Below are 19949 nucleotides of genomic sequence, written 5' to 3' on the forward strand. Positions count from 1 at the left end.
ATCCTTCAGGCAAATATTAGTAATACGCACACAAATCCCAGGCTTAGACATTGAAGCATGTGCTTAACCTGAGCCCCAAGTCAAACCTCTTTCTGCCAGTCATACGTTTGACTCTTTCATGCTTTGTTCTGTTCATTCTGTCACACTTCCTTACAAACTGTGTGCACTGTGATTACGACGATTAGGTTCAATTTGTCCCTGACCTCTAACATGATCCTGCTTTGGTTAAACTATGCCATTGTTTTTCACAAAGTTACTTCAATTTTCTCTATTCTATGAGTCAAAAATACATATTAAAGGAAAAGTCTGGTCATATTCAGAATTCAAACTTCTGAAAGTACTTTAAATATAAAATTATTACAAACTGTTCAATAAATGATAAGTGTTTTAATTAAGAGTAATTTTCATTTGAATGTGCTATAGTGGAGAAATCACGTTCGTCAAAAAACACTACTGCCACCTTCCAGTTTGTGACGTCACGGTGCGATATACAGTAGGCTGCTATCAAGTCCCAGTGCTCTATCTGGTGTTTGTCACAACGCATTATTATCCAAGTCTTCTCGAAAACATTCTTCTTCGAAATGTTGCCAACATATTACTGTATGTGTTTTCTCTTTGGCCAGCAGTTCGATGGCAAATCCTCAATTTTCACGTTGGCAGTCCAACAACAAACCCGTCCATGGAGGATCATGAATCGACAGGTGAAATAACTGTTTTTTTCCGTTTTAAGCCGATGTTTTGCAACATACAACTGCCATGCACGTGGGCGTTGTTACTTTAACTACAGCTCTTGTCAATTCCAATAGTGAGGTCCACTCAAAATCTCAAATAGTTGTTGTTGATTGCAGATAATTTTAGTATTTGTCTGCTTTTCGAAGCAGTAGGACAGTCCTTGCTTAACTTCTTAAAACTACTCTAAATGTTTGAAAGATAGAAAAAGTGTCCTTTAGGTTCTAGCAATTCAACTTGAACACTTTATACTGTTGATTGCAGATGTGTTCAGTAGTTCCCATTCCCATTTTGCTTGTAAAGCTGGGAAAATGGCCCTAGGCTTACTGCATTGTGACGTCACTGCCAAAAGATGTCAGAAGTGAGGTGTTACTATATTTGGGCAAAAATGGTCGCTCCCAGACTCAGTGATCACTACAAAAATTAATATTTAGATTTTTTTTACTGATTCATGCTGAATTCATAAAATCACTGCAAACGTATTAGTTTTAGGTATAGATAATGATCCATTGATTATTCCTTGCTGACCTGACTTTTCTTTTATTAAGTCTGAGAAATTTTTCTTCTGATAATCACACTTTTTCAAATCTTTTTGCAGCAATTCAATAGTTAGCATCATAAATCCTTAGAAAAAATACCTAGGTGATTTGGACAAAAACAAAATAACTGGTAGGCATATTAAAAACTATAAAATATGTGATGAAATGCCAATTCCTTTCAAGCTTTTCATTACATTGTGCATATCTGAACACATGTAGGAAGGCAAAAAAGGGTCCTAGCACTTTGGAAACCAGACCTATATTAATAATTTCAATACATTCAACACTTTATGTCCCACATAAAGACATGGTCGACAACAAATGTAAACAGCCCCATTATTCTACTTTTACCCTAAATTTACAGTATATATTTACAGTATAAAGTGTTCAAGTTTAATTGCTAGAACCTAAAGAGCAATTTTTGTATCTTTCAAACATTTAGAGTAGTTTTAAGAAGTTAAGCAAGGACCCTGCTACTGCTTTGAAAAGCAGACAAATGCTAAAGTAAAAATAAAGATTAAACAAAAATGCTTAGACAGATAAGTGTATTTAGAAAAAGGCCATCAAAACAAGAAATCTAAACTATGGAGAACATGAGGAGTGGTTTATAGACTGACACTTATGATAAGCCAGCACAAACTAATCAACAATAACTCTAAACAGAATTAGACTATTTTTTCATCTCAAATGGACTATGACAAAAAGATGCAAGATCACTGTGGCAAAACAGAAAAAAATATCCTGCTATATGTACAAAGTGAGATTTGTGAGGATGAAGTAGGCGTATAGTTTTTCCTTACTCAACAAAAACAGTGTTCACTGTTAATACACTTGAGCAGAATCTTGGTTTCAAGGGTAGGAAGAAAGCAAGATTGAGAGAAAACGCTAGACAAGTGTATTTATCAGCCTTATTATCAAGGGGACAGCAGGTGTTGATTGTGAGAAAGCAGGTGTTCAGCCAAATCTTGGCAACATAATAAAAGGATTAAGTGAGCACTTGCAGATTCCTAAGAGACCCTCCATGTAGAAAAAGTTGAATTGTGTTGTTTAAAACACTTTGCCACAGAATAATCAAACAACTGGAATCTTGGTTTCAAGGTAAGGATAAGGAAGAGAGTTTATACCTCTGAAACCATGAAGGCTAGCACAGTAGGTGTTTTAATCAAACCTTATATGGGACTTGTCTTCTGTCTGAACAAGTATTCAAAGTATGTATATTCTTTAGTCCTCAGTGGACAAAAGGTTGGGGACCCAATGACAAGAAATAAACCTCAATGGACAAAAAAGAAAACAGCAACACGTGTGAATTATCTTAAATTTTATATATAAATTAACGATTTATACATTGTTCATAAAGAAAAAATACAAAATCTTTTTAATTTTACATGACATTTACATGTGAAATTTTAAACAACATATTCAATAACTTACAAATGCTTCTTCATCTGCATAAAAAATAGATCTCTTTACAAAAGTTATGTAATATGTACATATTCACAAACACAGGTTCTTGAATGACATAACAATTGTGTGGCACATTTAAAAGCATTCTACGCTTAGATTCCCTGGATGCAAGACTCTCTGTATATTGTGAGTACCAGATGCATTCCTTCTCTCATACATAGGAAAAGTGAACTCCCAAAATATATTACATATTGACAACACAAGACATCGCCGAAGAGTGCCATCAAGTATAAAAACTGTATAAATGTACAAAATGGAATAGCAATGAAAGGAGTCAACGTAGTGGTATAAAGGACTGTAGCAGCAGTTGCTATACAGGTTCACTTCTTGCCAACATGCCCACTTATAAATCTATGAGCTGTTTTTTTACTTTAACCATCTGACTTCACTTTACTAAATATTTCCAAACTGTGCAGACTAATGACATGAGTGTGAAGCTTTACTAAACTAAGAGTTGGGTAATCCTTCAAAACTTATGCCTATACAGTATTCAAGGCACTGCAATGATGTAGAAATGTGATGGCGGTCTTAAATTTATCTCCTTTTTAAAAGATTGTTGGTTTTGAATGATGGTGGCTCATGTTTAAATGTGCAAATTCATTCGTGTTTACTGTACATTTGTTGGCAGAAGCTGATGGCTGTGTAAGCCACTAAAATGATGACTTGTGTCAGCAAAGAAATAGGCCAAGGCTGTATATTCATGAAGTGTCTTAGAGTAGGAGTATGAATTAAGAATTTGCTGTCTAAGGCACAGTTTCCCAAAATAAATAATGTTAGTTTGGGAAAATCAGAGATGAGATAGCGGTTGCACTTAATCTGTCTTTGAGTTACTCTTAAATAAGGCAAACATTTGTCATGAGAATAAAACAACACAACAAGCTTCTTCTCACCTTAAATACCCCGCTGAAGCACCTTTACGATAATGGAAACACTTCCATAATTAAGGAAACCTCTGGGAAACCTGGCCAGCTGTAGGGTAGCTGCACTCTAAAGATCCACAACCTTATAGTTAATACAAACAAACAAAAAACAACAACAAAAATACTTGTAATGGTGAAGCAAGTAACTCCTACTTTGAGATTCATGAGATATACAGAGTCTAGGTTAGGGTTACCCACTCCAAATTTGGTTTGCTTGGAACACAGAAAGTTTCTCAGCAAAAACAAAACAAAACAAAAAGAAATTATATGGCATAAGTTGACTAACGTACAGAATAACTTGTCACCACCGGTCTATTAGGAGGTCAGCAATTTAAAATGGCTGTGGTTAGATGTTTCTGACAAATAATTACACCCAGCTTGGTAGTAAACCTAATGCAGACTATGTTACTGGTAAGGGAAATGTTTTCTTTTATTTTCCAAGCAGCTGCACTGTAACAATAAAAGCCCTAGCTCCCAGTGGCACTCAAAAAAATCATGCTGCACTCCTGTAGTTAAATCCCTGGCCATACATCTCATCAGTAAAAGTTATCATCTAATTAAGATGTATAATTGACCCAGAACTTTGAGCAGACAACAGCACTGACATAATTCAATGACAGTTGCTTTTCTGCAGCTGTAGCTCCTCTTATACGCCAGTCACTTATGAAACAGAAAACAGATTACATTGATCAACTCACAGTTAAGAGTCTCCTAATCCAAATGTTGAAAAATATTGTTTGTTAGGACTATGGGAAGGAAAAACAAACAAACATACGGGTAGGTGTGGGTCGTTTCTTGGAAAAAAACAAGTGCGTATTTGGTATTGTGAAATAACGGCTCTGTATTTATACAACCGAGTGGAAAATATAATTTTTATCTTTATGCCAGAAGCTCTTTTATTCAAGGTGTCAACACTCACAGAGTGCAAATAGACAAGATCTGAAAGGGTAGGAAACCTACTCTTCCACTTTTTTATCAATGCTATCAGCTATTTTAATTGTAGCTGAAACTGTGCTTTATGCATTTGAGCAAAATCTTGTTTTTGCTGCGTGTCACCCAGAACTGAGAAAACGCTTTTCTTTGTATATAGAGTTCAATCAAAAAAAAAAAAAAAAGTTTAATCCTTTACCAATCTCTTTGCATTTCCAATAATTAGCAGACATCAAACCATGGTGCAGATGGTGTTGAGATTGGGGTCGAAGCGGACAACTTTCCCCTCAGCAGCTTTTGTGTTTGTGTTGTACATGGGGTTCTCAAATGTAGCTTGGCCGTTGTTGTTCTCATGGACGGAACATCCTGTGTACTGAGCTTTATCTGTTTTTCTGAGAAACAAAGAAAAAAAAAGGATGTTGCATGTTATAAGGATAGGCTTCCAATTACCAGCTACTATTTTCCTTCACATGTCTCTGTCATCTTGGTGTGGACAGCTGCTAAAGGTAAATGAGCTTGTGAGGTAATTACTGGGAAAAAGAGCAGTGAAGGTAGCCCTGTGCCATTTCAGAGGTAGTGAACATATTGCAAGAAAGATTTGCATGTCACAGACTTTGCATGTGTGCATTGTTCGGAGGAGTAATTGCAACAAACCAAAACAAAATGTGTCCATGTGCACACAGCACACACTCACGCTTCACAGTAAAATGGCTTATGAACCTTAAGCAAAATACATACAGCATTTTAATCTCTCTCATTAAAATGCACTGATGTATGCTTCTGTGTTATTCCATTCGCATGGTAATACTTTGACTAACATTGCATCATGCTTTGAAGTCTCTTACAAGTTCATGACTGTTTCAGTGAGAAGCCCAGCTGCAGAACCTCTAGCTGTGTAATCTGGCCTCAGTGCATCACCTATTATTTTATTCCTTTTTGCTTAAGGTATAGTTCTACACAAATTCACATTTCTAAACACAGGAATTATTTCAAATTTCCATTAAGTATTTCAAAACTTGAATTTTATTATTTTAATCATTTCGCCCATTTTAAAAGTATGGATGGATCGAAGGAAGGAAGGAAGGAAGGAAGGAAGGAAGGAAGGAAGGAAGGAAGGAAGGAAGGAAGGAAGGAAGGAAGGAAGGAAGGAAGGAAGGGATTAGTGACAGAGAGTTTAATTGACAGATAAACCAATGGTAGATTAGATCAACAGTTTGATGGATGATTAATTTTGTTAATGTACAGATTAACCTAATGATCCCTAACCGGTCCATGTGTCATTTGGTACCAAGCTGCACAAAAAGAATTAATATCTCCATTATTTCCAATGGATTTATTTTCCATGTCTAATCCTGGTCGCCCTTGATTTTAATTTGTAAAAAAAGACCTATTACATTTCCCTCCTTAAAGGTAGTATGCGTACTAACCTATGTGTTAAAGGTTAATAATATATTTCCTGAGAAAATAAATACCTTAATCCTTTCTGTTTTTATCACTTATAACATCTTATCACACTAAAAAAAGAATAAACATGTTCTAATTATATTTTGCTGACTACTCTGAGCATGTCCGATGATGACGTCAGATGAGCTTTTTAACAGAGAAAATGTAAAAAGAATCTTATTATTCCTTATGTGATTGATTATTATTTTATTACTGTGATTACATTATTTATGGCAATATCTGGTTGCACATGCGCAAATGAGCTGATGGTACGGATTGTGCTTCCGGTACGGATCATGTAGTGACAGTCACTCTTGATGCGTGTCGGCCATGACACCCCCGTAGGTGGTAACTCCCACCGCAGCAAAACAAGCTCAGGGCCCCCTCTGACCACTGCTAATGTGAGTAGTTAGTAGGCTGTTTTAATGCACTTTGTTTTGTGGTGGCTTATTTTTAACACATGTTTAGTATTACCATAGCAACCAGAGAGTACTACAGCTACAGACCGGTCTGTGAAAATTCTGTCTGACATTAGATCGGTCCGTGGCTCAAAAAAAGTTGGGGGCTACTGGATTATGGGTGAAATTATGTATGGATGATTTTTATTGTGGAATAAAGAGTGGATTAAGGAGCAAATGTGGGGATGGATAGATAGATGGAGGATATGATGGATAAACAAATGGACTGTTTGAAAGATTGATAAATAGGTTGATAAACAGAGAGGGGCGGTTCAATGGACAGAAGCAGGAATCAAGGGATTACTCATATAGCTGGATGACGAGCTAGATGAGCAGATATCTAGACATTTGGGCCCATTGATGGACGGATTAATGAGTGTTGGATGTATCGAAACATCTATATATTGAAAAAAATGAGAATGATACAATATGTCATTCTTATTAACAGTATACCTGGGAATTAACTAATTTTAATTCCAAACTTCTCTAATATTTTTCAGGCTTTTTATAACCCATATTAACCTCTTTTAAAACCAGATCTGTAGAAATCAGTAAAAAAACAAAACAAAAAGACAATCTTAAAATGTAGCAAATGTGGGTTCTAAGTTTTTCACATGGCATTACCTACCTCTGCTTGTATAGATAAAAGCCAAGTCCTGCGAAGATGAGAGCAAAGAAAGGCACAAGGATAGCGACAGCAACAGAACTGCTGTTGGTAGAGCCGCTGGTTTCAGGGTCCGTCAGCGTAATGTTCTCTCTCAGTGTTAAACCTACGGAGAGACAAACATTTCATGTCCAGTCATCAATGTGTAATATTCTTTGAATGCAAGCACAAACGACGCAATTGAAGCAATGAAAGAAGGATACATATCTGGATGTGATGATGACAACGATGATGATGAAGATGAGGATCATAACGCAGGCAAGACTCGGCAGCCACTTGATAAAGAAAGCCAGCCATTTTGATCACACTGATAATCATCACTGTGACTGTGATAATCGAGTTGAGAACAATCATGTGGTAATGACAGCAGAGATGATGAGCACAAAGGAATGAAGCACAATGATGCTGAAGGGGATAATCTCCTGTCTGTTGCATGAATGTTGCAAAATGAGACATGGTTGACATTTTCTGGGAACAAAAAAGCTCTGAATTCTCCCACTATGCTTCCTTATTAAACCCCACAGTTTCTAGAGACCAACTTTATAGGTGAATCTGCTGGAAAGAAATGTATCCGATGTTTTTTCATTAATTGTTTTTTTATTTAGTTTTCAAGTATCAGGACATGCAATAAACAATTGAGTATTAAAGCTTAAAGGCACATTTCAGTCAATTTTTAGTCTGTGATGCATTCAACATATCAATTTGGAACATTTGCACATTCCCTGACATGAAGTACCTGTGCATACTGCAATCAGAAAGTAATCAACTAAAATATTTCTGAACAGTCACAAAGGATAAAGTCTGTTAACTCATTACTTTCCACCAGTTTGTTTAATTTAAGAGATTTCCAATGAGCAGATGCTCCAGTGAAATGTGAAGAAAAAATCCTAACGCTGGTGCAAAACAAAGTCTCATGCCCCAACGCCGTGTCAACACTTGGGGCCAAGAGCATACAACTTGCCCACAAAACCATCTGGCTTGCATCTGACAGCTCGCTAGCAGAATAATTTGCCTTTGCCACTCTAATGAATCCTTTGTTCGACATCTAACTTTACAGCTCTGCTAATTCAGATTGCCTCTAGATTAAAGTGTTCTTAAGAGCATAGGTGAATTCTAGGTTAGCAGTAGTTCGAGGGGAATGCATGTTCTGAGAATAGGAGTCAAGCTCAGGTACATGGAAAGGACAAGTAGACAGCATATGCTAGGTTTGTTAAAAGACTGCTTCAGCCCAGGGGAGCTGAGTTACTAGAGCAGTTTCTGAGCCAAGGATCACAGATACCCTGGGGTTTATTGATGCAGCATGCTCCATTCCACATTCATGAGTTATTTACTGTTTTTCTTTTTTTGGAAAACTCAGACTTTCAGTTTGTTTGGATTAATGAATCTGGAATGAAAGTTGAATAAACCAGGCCCAACCGCCCAATTTGTAACATTCTTCATACTTTCTCAGTTTTAGGACTAATGCAATAAAAGCACCAAAATATATTTTCTGTTTTGACAAAACAGGATAAAGGTTTCTGAAAAATTCCAGGCACTTTTTATAAAATCTTAATTTAGGCTTGACAAAACTAGGTATTTTAAAAGTGAAAAAAGATGATCAAATGCAATTCAGATAAAAAATAATGTGAAACGCCTCTTTAATTTGGCCTCAACAGTACACCATGAAGCAGATGCCAACATGAGAATCATTAAGAGATAAATGCTAACGGGTTGTTATTCTCATACTCTTATAAATAATTGTGTCTGTCATTATTTGTCAGTTTTTGATCTACTAATGTTGCCACATAAATAAATAAAATCAATGTATTAAAGGGGCATTTGATTCTCTGTGTTTTATTGTTTTATTGGTTTTCATGTTTTTTTTGGCAAAATCTGTTTGCCAAATAAAAACAAACTTAACTCCTGAACTACTACGCTTCTTCCTTCAAAATGAGAGCTTAAAACTTAATAGCAGGTAGTCTATTTAAAAACAGAAACCTTTAACCCCATTTAAACCACCCTTTTAAAACTGTGCCAAGAACTGTCCGAGCACAGTAACCAAGATAACTGCTGGATGTAAATGGAAACCAACTGAACTGGACCGTGCCAGACACAACCTAATCGAACTAAATCTCATATTAGTTTAACAGTAAAACTCAGCATGATTCATCTGTAGCTCGATTCTCAGATAACAAAAAAGCATGAGCAGACCGCGTCAACTCCTATTTACACTCAGCTGACACATTTTGCAGATTTTCTGGTGTGTCCGGCTTTGTAATTCACAGACTTCACCTGTTCACAACACAAACTTCTTCTCAGCTCATTAACAATTCATGGCAGCAAAAGTGGTGCAACCTGGGATGATGCATAGACCGAAGCTCTGATTGAAATTTGGGATGAGGACGCTATGCAGGTCCATAAGTTCCTGAATGTTATGGTCACTGCCATTTTTGTTTGTTTAACTCCCACCTTGAAAGCTGTAGTATCATGGACTGCGGATAGGAGGCAAGGAACCGTGCTAGCGTGATGTATAAATAGTCGTAAGAACAAAGCTAGGCACGGTTAACTGATCCAACCTCGGGCCAAACTTGATACAGATCGGTTTGAGAGGGGTAGTGTAAATTGGAGCAATAGTTTCCAGGTCCATGGTAATCATTTATGAAAACCGGTTAAAAGACAGGTTACCATTTTTGCTTAATGTGCTTAAATTCTTCACTACTGTAAAAAGGATAGTTGAAAATTAGAAAGTTGTCTCAATTTTGATCATCTACATGAGTTCACAGTCTACATAATGTGTAGATTACTTAAATTTAGTAATAAGGTGAATACTGTGGTGACCCCACTCTGTGTTGTTAATAAAGCTTCTTGTTCATTGTTTTAGATTTGTTGTGTAAATCCTCAGAGGCTTGGTTGCAATGGATTGGACTAGCTGGACCAAGTATTCCCAGCATAAATATTAAAACAGGTCAGTAACGGAATGACAAAGAGGCAATCTCAGTTCTTTGCCACACTACACAGATTTGGTTTAATCCTTGTTTTCACAATCCAGAGAGTATATATCATAGTCAAAACTTTGAGGTTTTAAGGGAAGTAATACAGACTGCGATCACTCATTTTCTAGTAAAGGGCTTGGTTACGAAGTAGATTCAATGTGGGTTAGCAGTGTTATATAACCAACCAAAGAGTTGCACTAATGTCTTAGGATACTCCTACTGCTCCTCATCAAGAGTATAGCAGTAGAAATTGTTCATAGCATAACACCATGAGATTAACTCACATACTCAACTGTTTATGTTGTCTGCAGGGTGAAGTGTCAACATTCCCATCATGGAATATTAAACAAATCAGACTTTTGGATTAAAATACAAATCCTTACCCTTACTTGAATAGTAATAATGGAAGATGAGTGTGCGTGACAGATGCAATAGGAGTTTAGGCATCAGGAAATGCCGTTGCTTACCAAGTCGCTGAAGTCCAAACTGTCCAAAGTCTTTACCCTGTATGGAGCCCTGAAACACGTAGCTGCCACCCTCAGGCTCAGCCGAAACCTACCAGGAAAACAATGCAACATTGAGAGGCAGCGCTTTAGCTCAATCTGCATAGGAATACTGTGTTTTAGCGAAGCAACTGAAAAAGGAGCGAGGTGTGTTGTCCATCTTATTGAACTCTGCAGACATACTGTATTAGACATTCCATACCCTGTCACACTAAAATGAGAAACAACACCTATGTTTGTTTGGTTTTAAATTCATTTTAACAATAGATATCCCTAAATTGGCCACAAATAGCTGTGTGCCATGTGTAGGGGTGTGCGAAAAGGTTTTATTATCTGGACCTTAAAGTTTATTATGACAAAAAAGTTTTATTCTTCTGACTAAAATGTTCATGTGGAGGTTGCAGGCCTGTCCGATATTAGGTTGATGGTACAACTTATTTAGCAACTGAGATATTTAAGAACAGAAAATAATTTTATGAACAGCAAGTGATGCTTTTAGTCTAGTATTAGTCTACGGCCAATTTACAGAAGTAAATTGGCCGTAGACTAATACAAAGTAAATTCAAACACACTGGAAAGCCAGAGATTCCTTAACTGCATTCTTACTCTCTTGCTGAATTTTAAAAAATATGAAAAAAGTTGTAATAATGACCTGGCTGTAATTAGGTTCAGAAAAGGCTTGTTTTTGCTCATAGATAATTCTCTGCCTGAAACATGAACTTGAAATTAACAATTTCAACAAATTAAAACTAAGTAAGTATGCAGCTCTCAGGTATCATTTAAAAATCCTTAATTGGTGCACTCACAAATCCATCCATTGCCCATGACTCATCCGTAATCTTGCCCAAAGAGCTGTAGGTCAATGTTCTCATCTGATACAGCAAGAGTGTTAACCGTGCCTCCTGCCGCTTGTAGACACCTACAGGGTAGAGAGAAAAAAAGGGAAAACATGAAGCAATATAGCAATTAAAAAAGCAAATAAACCCTTAGGTGAAAAACAAAATAACATGAAGGAGAATTTGAGCCTTAGAAAAGAGGAAAACAACTAGGAAAAGAGGAGGCATGAAACTCTTGAGTGGGCAGACAGTCAGTTCCGCCTAATTCATCTGCCTTTAAAGCCAATAGTTAATTTCCACTCTCATGCATGAGATCATTTGGTGATTGACTGATTGACACCAGGCACCCTCAAAATAAATGAAAGTGACATACAGAGGTGCTGGGGGAGGAGAGGGGAGGTGCAGGGTAGGAAGTAGGAGACAGATAATTTATAGATGACTCACCAGAGAGCAGAAACTCTGTGCTACTGTCTGTTAAAGTAACATTGACTTTCCCAGTTGTAGCGTTGAAGCTGGTGACTGTCAGACTCATTGGCTGTTTCTGCCCCTTGTAATCATAGGAACCCTTCCAGACAAAATCAGGGGCAAACACATCATCTGGAACTGAGGGATAAAAATGGATATTAATAATAAAAAACATAAAAATATTAAAAAAAAAACAGAGTCAGATGCATATGACATCAAATCAGTGTTTAGGAATCCCTAATATTTGTTTCGACACAACCAAACAGATATTAGCTATGCAAAGATAGATTAATAGCAAATGGTTGATAATATTTGCATTTCATTTTATATTTTTGCATTTTTTTATAGTTAGTTATTAATCAACTCTGACAGATATAACTCCTGGAAAAGACACTGTTAAATGGGCAAAACAATATTAATGTTTTCTGACTTGTAGCCAGCGGGATATACCTCAGTCTTTACGTGCAAATAATCACATATTATTGTTAAAAATTAGGAACTAATTAGAAACACAAAGGTGACCACTTATACAGTAGTTATGGTCAGAAAACAAGCAGTCACAATTAGAATGATTACTTTGTAATTAACAAGGGGGTATAGCTTGAGAGGTCAAAAGCACCTTTACACTAAATGTTGTATAAGAGCATTAAAAGGCTGCTGTTTAGAGTGAATCAATTTGATATTGATAATGAAGTCCTGATAGTAAAGCCTCAATTATATAATGAAAAATGCTACCTAAAAGATACATTCTGGGGTTAGACTGTGCTGTTAAAAGTAACTTAATGATTGGATTTAATCAAATATTGAAATGCAAATACAAAATTAGAGACAATGGTTAAAAAGGAGTTCCAAAACTAGAAGTAAGGATTCCAACCATCAGTTTAATTTTTATGCTCCACAAACATCCTTAATCACCACTATATTAATAGGATGGCTAATTATTATCATCATATCTATTTCCATATTGACAATAAAGAATGATATAATGACGTATACATTATTTCTGTTTCTATTTATATAATACCAGATATATTATTGTGTTATCTTAAGGTGTTTTACAGGACAACCATTTCTAATATAGTCCCAATCAGATCCTAGAGAATGCAATCTGATTTAATACTACAATTCAACACAGTGAGAGACAGTACATCAAATATACCAGATAATAAAATGTTGTCGATCTAAGGTAGTCCATTGACGGTGAAGGAACACTTATATTAAATAAACGGTTCTCAAATTACATATATGATTTCAGGAAAACAAATACAAATGACCACATTAAAATGTTATTAGTCGGAGTGATTTAAGCTTCACATATGATGTCTTTTATTGCTTGTAGGTCCCAGAGGCAAACTCTATCTTTCTTTCTTTTCATTACAGATATTGTTATTACAAGTAACATTGAGTATAGTACAATTTGGAGGTAAGCTAATTACCCTTTTGCAAGGATATTTCCTAATTAAAAATATTTTGCTTCTTTCATGACCTTTGCATATTCCCTCCTGATAACAAGCCTTGTACTAATTGACATAATTATCCAATTGAAAAGTTTTTTTTCCTCCTTGATGACTTTAAAACTCAAAGAAAAATCTGTATAAGGGTGTAAAGTTAGAAAGTGCAAAAAAGTTCACTAATCTTCACACTATTTCATTTGTCTAAACCCGTATAATACATGAACAAACCGCAAAGTTGAGGATAAGAGTGAAGAAAAGCTTTTGTCTGATTTTGACAAAGCCAAAAACAGAGCACTAAACCAGGGGAGGAGGGTAAACAGAACTTCACATCTTAAACATAGTTGAGCACAAACAGTATGCTGTTTACCCTGGTTTAACCGGAACAAAAGCAGTTCCGGTTCTTAAATGCTTACCTTTCATCTTAGGGCTGGGTGTCCCTGGTACAGTTTTGACAATTTTCTCTTGGGATTTAGATCCAACTGCAATGGAACATAAATATGCATGATTTGAAGATGCACTGTGAGGTTTAAAGCTGTGATAACATTGCTAAATGTAACATGGTGTTTGTCTTAAGCTTTCCTCTGTTTTCTTACAGTTCTAACCTAAACATATCTGAAAAGAACTGATCTAGACAGGCTTATAAAAACTGGCTGATAACGATAACACATCTAGTATAATAACACATTCCCTGACTCTCAGTCTCTTACCTTCTACATTTATTCAAAACCCTCTCTTGAACATTTTTAGTTTTACTTCACCACCCTTTCCATCATCTGCCACTGCAGACCTCTGCCAACAGCGTACCTCTGCACACAGGCACCTTGCCCGTCCAGCTGCCGTCAGAGCGGCAGACTCGGTGCTCTGAACCCCCGGAGAGGAAATAACCTGGCTGACAGGTGTACACCAGGGTATAACCATAGGAGGGCAGGTCTAGACCCATAACGTCTGCGTTGGCTGGGCTTCTTGGCTGCTTGCAGGAGTGAGCTGGAGATTAAGCAGAGGGCAAATGTGTTATTATACAAATCTAGAGGGAGACACAAATATAAACGCCGCCAAATACACACACCGTCCTGCACACAGCGAGACTTACACACTCACACATACAAGTGTAAAGATAGACAAAATATAATTAAGTCCAAACTAGAAAGGGGGAGAGGGTGAGGTTAAAAAAGATATTAGGATGATAGAGGAGACTGTCAACATCAATGCCCTGTTTTGCAGTTCACAAAACAATAATAGCAAAGTTCAATTGCAGAATTAAATTCAACCAGTTAATGTTTGCATAATTTATATATACATAAACAAAACTCTCTCTCACGTTGTAGATGCTTTTTGGTAGGAAAAAAAGGAAAAGATTAGTCATATGGATGTTGTTTTTATTTAACTGAAAAACACTAAAACAATACCATTATGTAACTTAAAGTAAGAGTTTAAAATGGAGATTATTCAAAACATTCTAAGTAGTTGATATCTTGCTTAAGGTAGATATCTCATTATGCATAAATCCGAATTAGCAGTTCCTGAGAATGTAGCTATCTGCTGGTCCAAGTAGACCCCAGACTGAAGTAGACTTTATCATCTAGAAACCCTTAAAGGGTGATCATTTTAGCATCGAGTAGTTAGGAGCATTAAATCCAATTATCTCTTGTACAAGGAATGAAGATAAGAAGAAGAACAGACATAATGATCTTCCTGTGCAAAAAAACAGACTGAGACTGGAACAAGTGAAGTATTTAGAATCAGAGATTCTGTCTTATAAAAGGGGTGTACTCAGTACTTTTTGAGGAAGATTATATCCTGCAGTGTTTGCAGCGTATCCTTTAAAGTCTGTTGTGGAGAGACTGAATTCCTCTATCATCTGTTGTGTTTGCTGTGTTCTGAGGTATCTGAAGGGTCTGAAGGTCAGCCCTTTTCCTGGAATCCCTCTCTTACATCTGGAGAATATTATACAAAGAAGACTTCTACATAGAATGTAAAACATTATAGATGAACCGTATCATCTTTGTCACACTGTCAAACAACAACAGATTGTCTTTTGCGAGAGGCTTCTCAAGATTTGCAGAAGGTACTAAATAATCATTCCTACTGTGTCTTGTATCATTATCCATAACAACTCATTGACAAAAAGCCTATAGTATAAATTACAGCATTTTATTTCCTTTAGGTATTAATAGATTTTTTTTCTCAAATTGAGTAGATACTTTAAGAAACAAAGGTCTTTGTTTTCATTAGGTAACCATAATAAAACTTTGCACAAACACATGCTTAGAATGCATAAATAATATACAATATCAAATGAAAAATAACACAAAGTATTAAATACTAAATAGTCTTTTTAACTCTTTAAAGACACATAAGAAATATTTACAAAAGATATGAACAACTTGGAAGAAAAACAGGAAAAGGGAAATGTATCATGTTGCATTTAAATAAAGAGCGGCTTGTGATGGTGCGGTCTATGAAAAGGGGCTGATGGTCTATTTGATTGTCAGCAGTGGTGGTTTTATGCATAAGTGGTCTTGTGTGTGTGATTGTATGATTCAAGCAGAGGATCATTGGTGGCACATGATCTCCAGACTATATTTAGTGTGTAAATTGTCTGTGCAGATAACAACCTAGTGCAAACATGACCATGGTGTTAAGGTTTATAAATTAGTCTTTGCAGATAAACAATGTTTTAAGATTGCAGAAGTTAATTTTGGCCTTTGCCTCTATATAACTGCCAATTATCTTAACCATTTTAGAAACTCGCTCATTTAGATTTATACAAAAGTAAGACATGAATATCTACTACATGTAAGACAGTGAAATATTACATCATTTTACAGAAACTCCCTTCAAAATCCACAAACATATTATGCTATGGTGTTGTTAAAAAGCCCAATAAAAAAATTAGGACATCAGATGAGTTATATGGACTACCCATTAACAGAGGTCAAGAACATAGAGATTCATGGGGTGGTAATAAGAACAGATTATAACACAATCCCCCCTCAATGGAAATATACAAATGGCCCCAAAGTCCATGATGAAAAAGACAATCTAAGAGGCTGTCCATAAAAGGCAAGGACCTAGTGTATCTAAAAAACCTCTTGTTGGATGATGGGTCCTGTCCATGTGAAGCAACAAAAACATAGTTTTGCTCCCAGAATGAAATAGTTTAAAGGCAACACCTGTGGCTGCTTGTGTGGACAGCCCAAACCCCAGAAGTAGGTACAAACAGGCAGGTTTTCGCATGTAAGCCAATGTACAGAATTGAGATTTTATACCAGAGTCATTGGTGCGTACAAATGCCTATTCTCTCACAGTTTCTCTCTGCTCTTCTTTTTTATTCCCCCTTTACATGTGTGGCAGCTTCACTGTGCCACTCACTGGCTTGGCATAAGATTTACAATGCCTATGTAGCTTCTCTGGCCTTGTGAACTTTTATCTTGCCCTCAAACATTTCTGTCTTAGGCTTCATCTGGATGTAATTTATTCACGACAATATAGACACATGTATTTACTAGGGGGTGCAACAGGACAAATAAACCATAGCTCGGCAAGTACTTTGGTTTTAAGGTCATGGTGTAGTACGTTTTTGGCTTTCTTCCATCAAGAGAAAAACATAAAAATTTAGAATTTGCCACTATAAAGCTACCTTGTGATGTTGTTTGATCTCTGTTTAGTTTGTTGATTTATTTAGGGGATGGTATATAGGCAATGGATGAAATGAATGGTTTTTAAGGATGTGCCAATGATTGGAGTTGTTTTTATAATTAGCCAATGGAGACAAGACGTACATAAATGCAACATAACGATGTAGACACCTTGAATTTAACCTTAAAGTTAAATTCAAGGTGTAAATTCAAGGTGTGTTCTCCATGTACAAGAAGTACATAAATGCAATATAAAGATGTAGACACCATGAATGTATCGTTAAAGTGCAGCCATTAGAAAATCCCCTCTTGTCAGAAGGACTTATCAGGACAATAGCAGTGTTGTCACAACTCATATGCTGTGCAGCTTAATGCAGTGGCTGAATGTTTTAGGCCAGAGGTTTTCCACGTAGGGGTCATGAACCCTTGGTGCTCTGGGTACTGCAGTGGTTTTCAACCTTTTTAGAGAGACTGTTAATTCATGCAAAAAACAGACCCCTGATCTAAGCGAGATGGATTTACACTTTAGCTGAGATTTTTCTCCAGTGTATGATGAACCTAGTGGGAGAATCCGTGGAAACAACGGGGGCCATCCAGGAAGCTTAGCTTAGAGGCCTAATGAAAAGCAGAACACAATGACAACCTGAGGGAAGGCCATTCCCAACCTTCTCTTTTATAGCTAAAACATGAGGCACAACCTTCCAGGCCCTGTTAGAAGGTCTTGGTGGGTTAAAATCTCCCAGCTGGTTTCTAATGGTATGTAATTTATGGTGTAATAGTGTTGAATATTCAAATGCAGAGACAGGGATGAGAGATACTTACTGTAATGATGACTACTTTTAATAAAGAAAACAAGAAACACACGGAGCAGATATATGCCAAAGAAATATGTACAATAAAAAGATGTTTAAAAGTAAACTCAAAGTTAGAGGAACCCTGACTTTCCACTACCATAATGTTGGATTCATTCTTAGTAAGGCTAGTCACCATAATAACATGCTCTGAACATCAAACCTGCTCTGGGGCAGGCTGGTTTTAGGATTGCTCTGAATCCTAGAAAACGCTCCACCCAGCTGCCAATCAGATGTTCTGGAGACAATGGCGTGTCATTTCATTAAAGAAAAAAATCACACAAGAACTAGAAAAGCAAAAAGAAGTTAGAAAAAATATGCTTTTCACAAGTAATGTATTGATTTATTGTCCTTGTCCTCCTTTTTGACCTACGTATCGACATTTTACTAGTCTTTATATGTTTTCTCCTGTATGTCCTTATAAACCATTGGTATTCACTTCTTTCTTGTATAATTGATATATGAGGCAACATTAAAAAACAAAAATCAGAGAGCAAATTGTAAGAAGATCCTTTGGATCACTACGACAATATAAGCGATACAGGGTTTCACTGGTCAGACTGACATATATATGCCTTATCCTGTAACTGTATGTTGGCCGTGTGACCCCCAGAATTGTGGCCCTCACTGTATCACAGACTGTATAGCCATGTGATATTACGCAACCGGCAGCTTCATGTACACTGTCAGGGATGCTGAGCTGCTCTAAAAAAATACAGTCTGTCGAGCTGTCCATCAAGTATCCAGTGCCTTGATGCAGCTGATGAGTAAATTCATCAGCTCCCCTGGCCACGTGCCTGAACACTAGACTATAAAAGAAGGATTTTATCCCATTGCAGGTGAGTCAATACTTGGATTCCTGTGAAATTTTATAATCGTCACATTATTAAAATCATATTTCATGTCTTTATGATTCTGCCACCTTTACTTGACTTTTTCTGGGTTAGCTGTTTTTTTTCTTTGTATTTCTGTAAAATTAGTTTTTGTTCCTCACAAGAGAAATATGGCGCTTTTCCTTCTGCGCTCCTGGTGGTAATTAGTTTGATACCTTGAACCCACCCCTTTATATAAGTGTGCATTCACAGATTCATGATTAGTCAAACCGGGATTAAGTTAGCAAGTTGATAACCAGCTTTGTGTTATCGCTGATGTAGATTGGTTAAACTGTATAGACTGGCAGTAATCCAGCAAGGGTGAGTTAACCTCATGGTACGACCTCAAGAAATTCATACATATTTTGGATTAGAACATCTCTTTTGGACACAGTGTATTTCTAATTCAACAAGTACATTTCCCTGTCAGAAAATTTCTGAAGATGAGATTTGGACTAAGGTACAGATTGAAACTATAGAACAGTCCCTGTTCCAGCACACCTGAATCAAATTATTTCATTACCTCCTCAAATGCCAAGTGCTACAGAAGAGTGTTAATTGGCTGTTTATTTAACTCAGGTGTGGAGAGGCACCTAAAACAATTCAATTCAGTTTATTTATAAAGCGCCGATTCACAACACGTCATCTCAAGGCACCTTACCGTTCACAAGATCATAGAGTCAGCATGCAGAACTTTGGGTGCAGAGGAGCAGGAATGAAAACCTCTGTTTCAGATTAAAGGTGGCATATTTATGCCACCAAATCAATGCAGTCCCCCCCCCCCCTAACCTATGTTTCTCAAACACAACTTTCTCAATGTTTAATTACATTCTATTTTTTATTTTATTTTACTATAATCTTTCTTATTTGCATCTTATTTTTATGTTTTTTTTGTAGCACCTTGAAATACTTATGTGAAGTAAATTAAAAATATTTAGTATGATAATTTTTCACATGCAACTACATGACTTAAAACCTCATCTTTCTTATTTAGCTACTCTCAAACTGACAGTACAACATGCAAGCAGCTGCTTTTAACAATGCAGAACCACACCCCTTAACATTTGCACAAGAAATTATTCTACTTCACCTTTATAATACCCACTTATTGCGCACACATTTTTTTTCTTTTGCCCAATTTAAAGGTCCTTATTTAAAATCTTCAAGACTGAACCCTATATATAATTAATTGTGTGTGTCAGATAAACATA

The 19949-nt window shown here is 36.5% G+C and overlaps 1 protein-coding gene across 3 annotated transcripts in view; it reads right to left on the reverse strand.

Moving 5' to 3' along the window:
• Positions 1-2575: 2575 nt before the first annotated feature.
• Positions 2576-19949, reverse strand: part of LOC119777104 (CUB and sushi domain-containing protein 3-like) — a 319759-nt gene continuing 302385 nt past the window's right edge. For 2 of the 3 annotated variants that reach the window (XM_038275900.1, XM_038275899.1), the window contains exons 64-70: positions 14182-14361; positions 13791-13856; positions 11903-12061; positions 11429-11541; positions 10587-10674; positions 7112-7253; positions 2576-4974 (exon numbers count right to left, since the gene is read on the reverse strand). In XM_038275900.1, coding sequence (XP_038131828.1) covers positions 4815-4974; positions 7112-7253; positions 10587-10674; positions 11429-11541; positions 11903-12061; positions 13791-13856; positions 14182-14361 — 908 coding nt within the window. In that variant the 3' untranslated portion in view covers positions 2576-4814. Of the gene's footprint in view, positions 4975-7111; positions 7254-7350; positions 7423-10586; positions 10675-11428; positions 11542-11902; positions 12062-13790; positions 13857-14181; positions 14362-19949 lie in introns of all 3 variants that reach the window. The other variant, XM_038275898.1, reaches the window with a different exon arrangement.

Source organism: Cyprinodon tularosa, unplaced genomic scaffold (genome assembly GCF_016077235.1).
Source record: "Cyprinodon tularosa strain WSP-4 unplaced genomic scaffold, ASM1607723v1 ctg98, whole genome shotgun sequence".
NCBI classification, from domain to species: domain Eukaryota; kingdom Metazoa; phylum Chordata; class Actinopteri; order Cyprinodontiformes; family Cyprinodontidae; genus Cyprinodon; species Cyprinodon tularosa.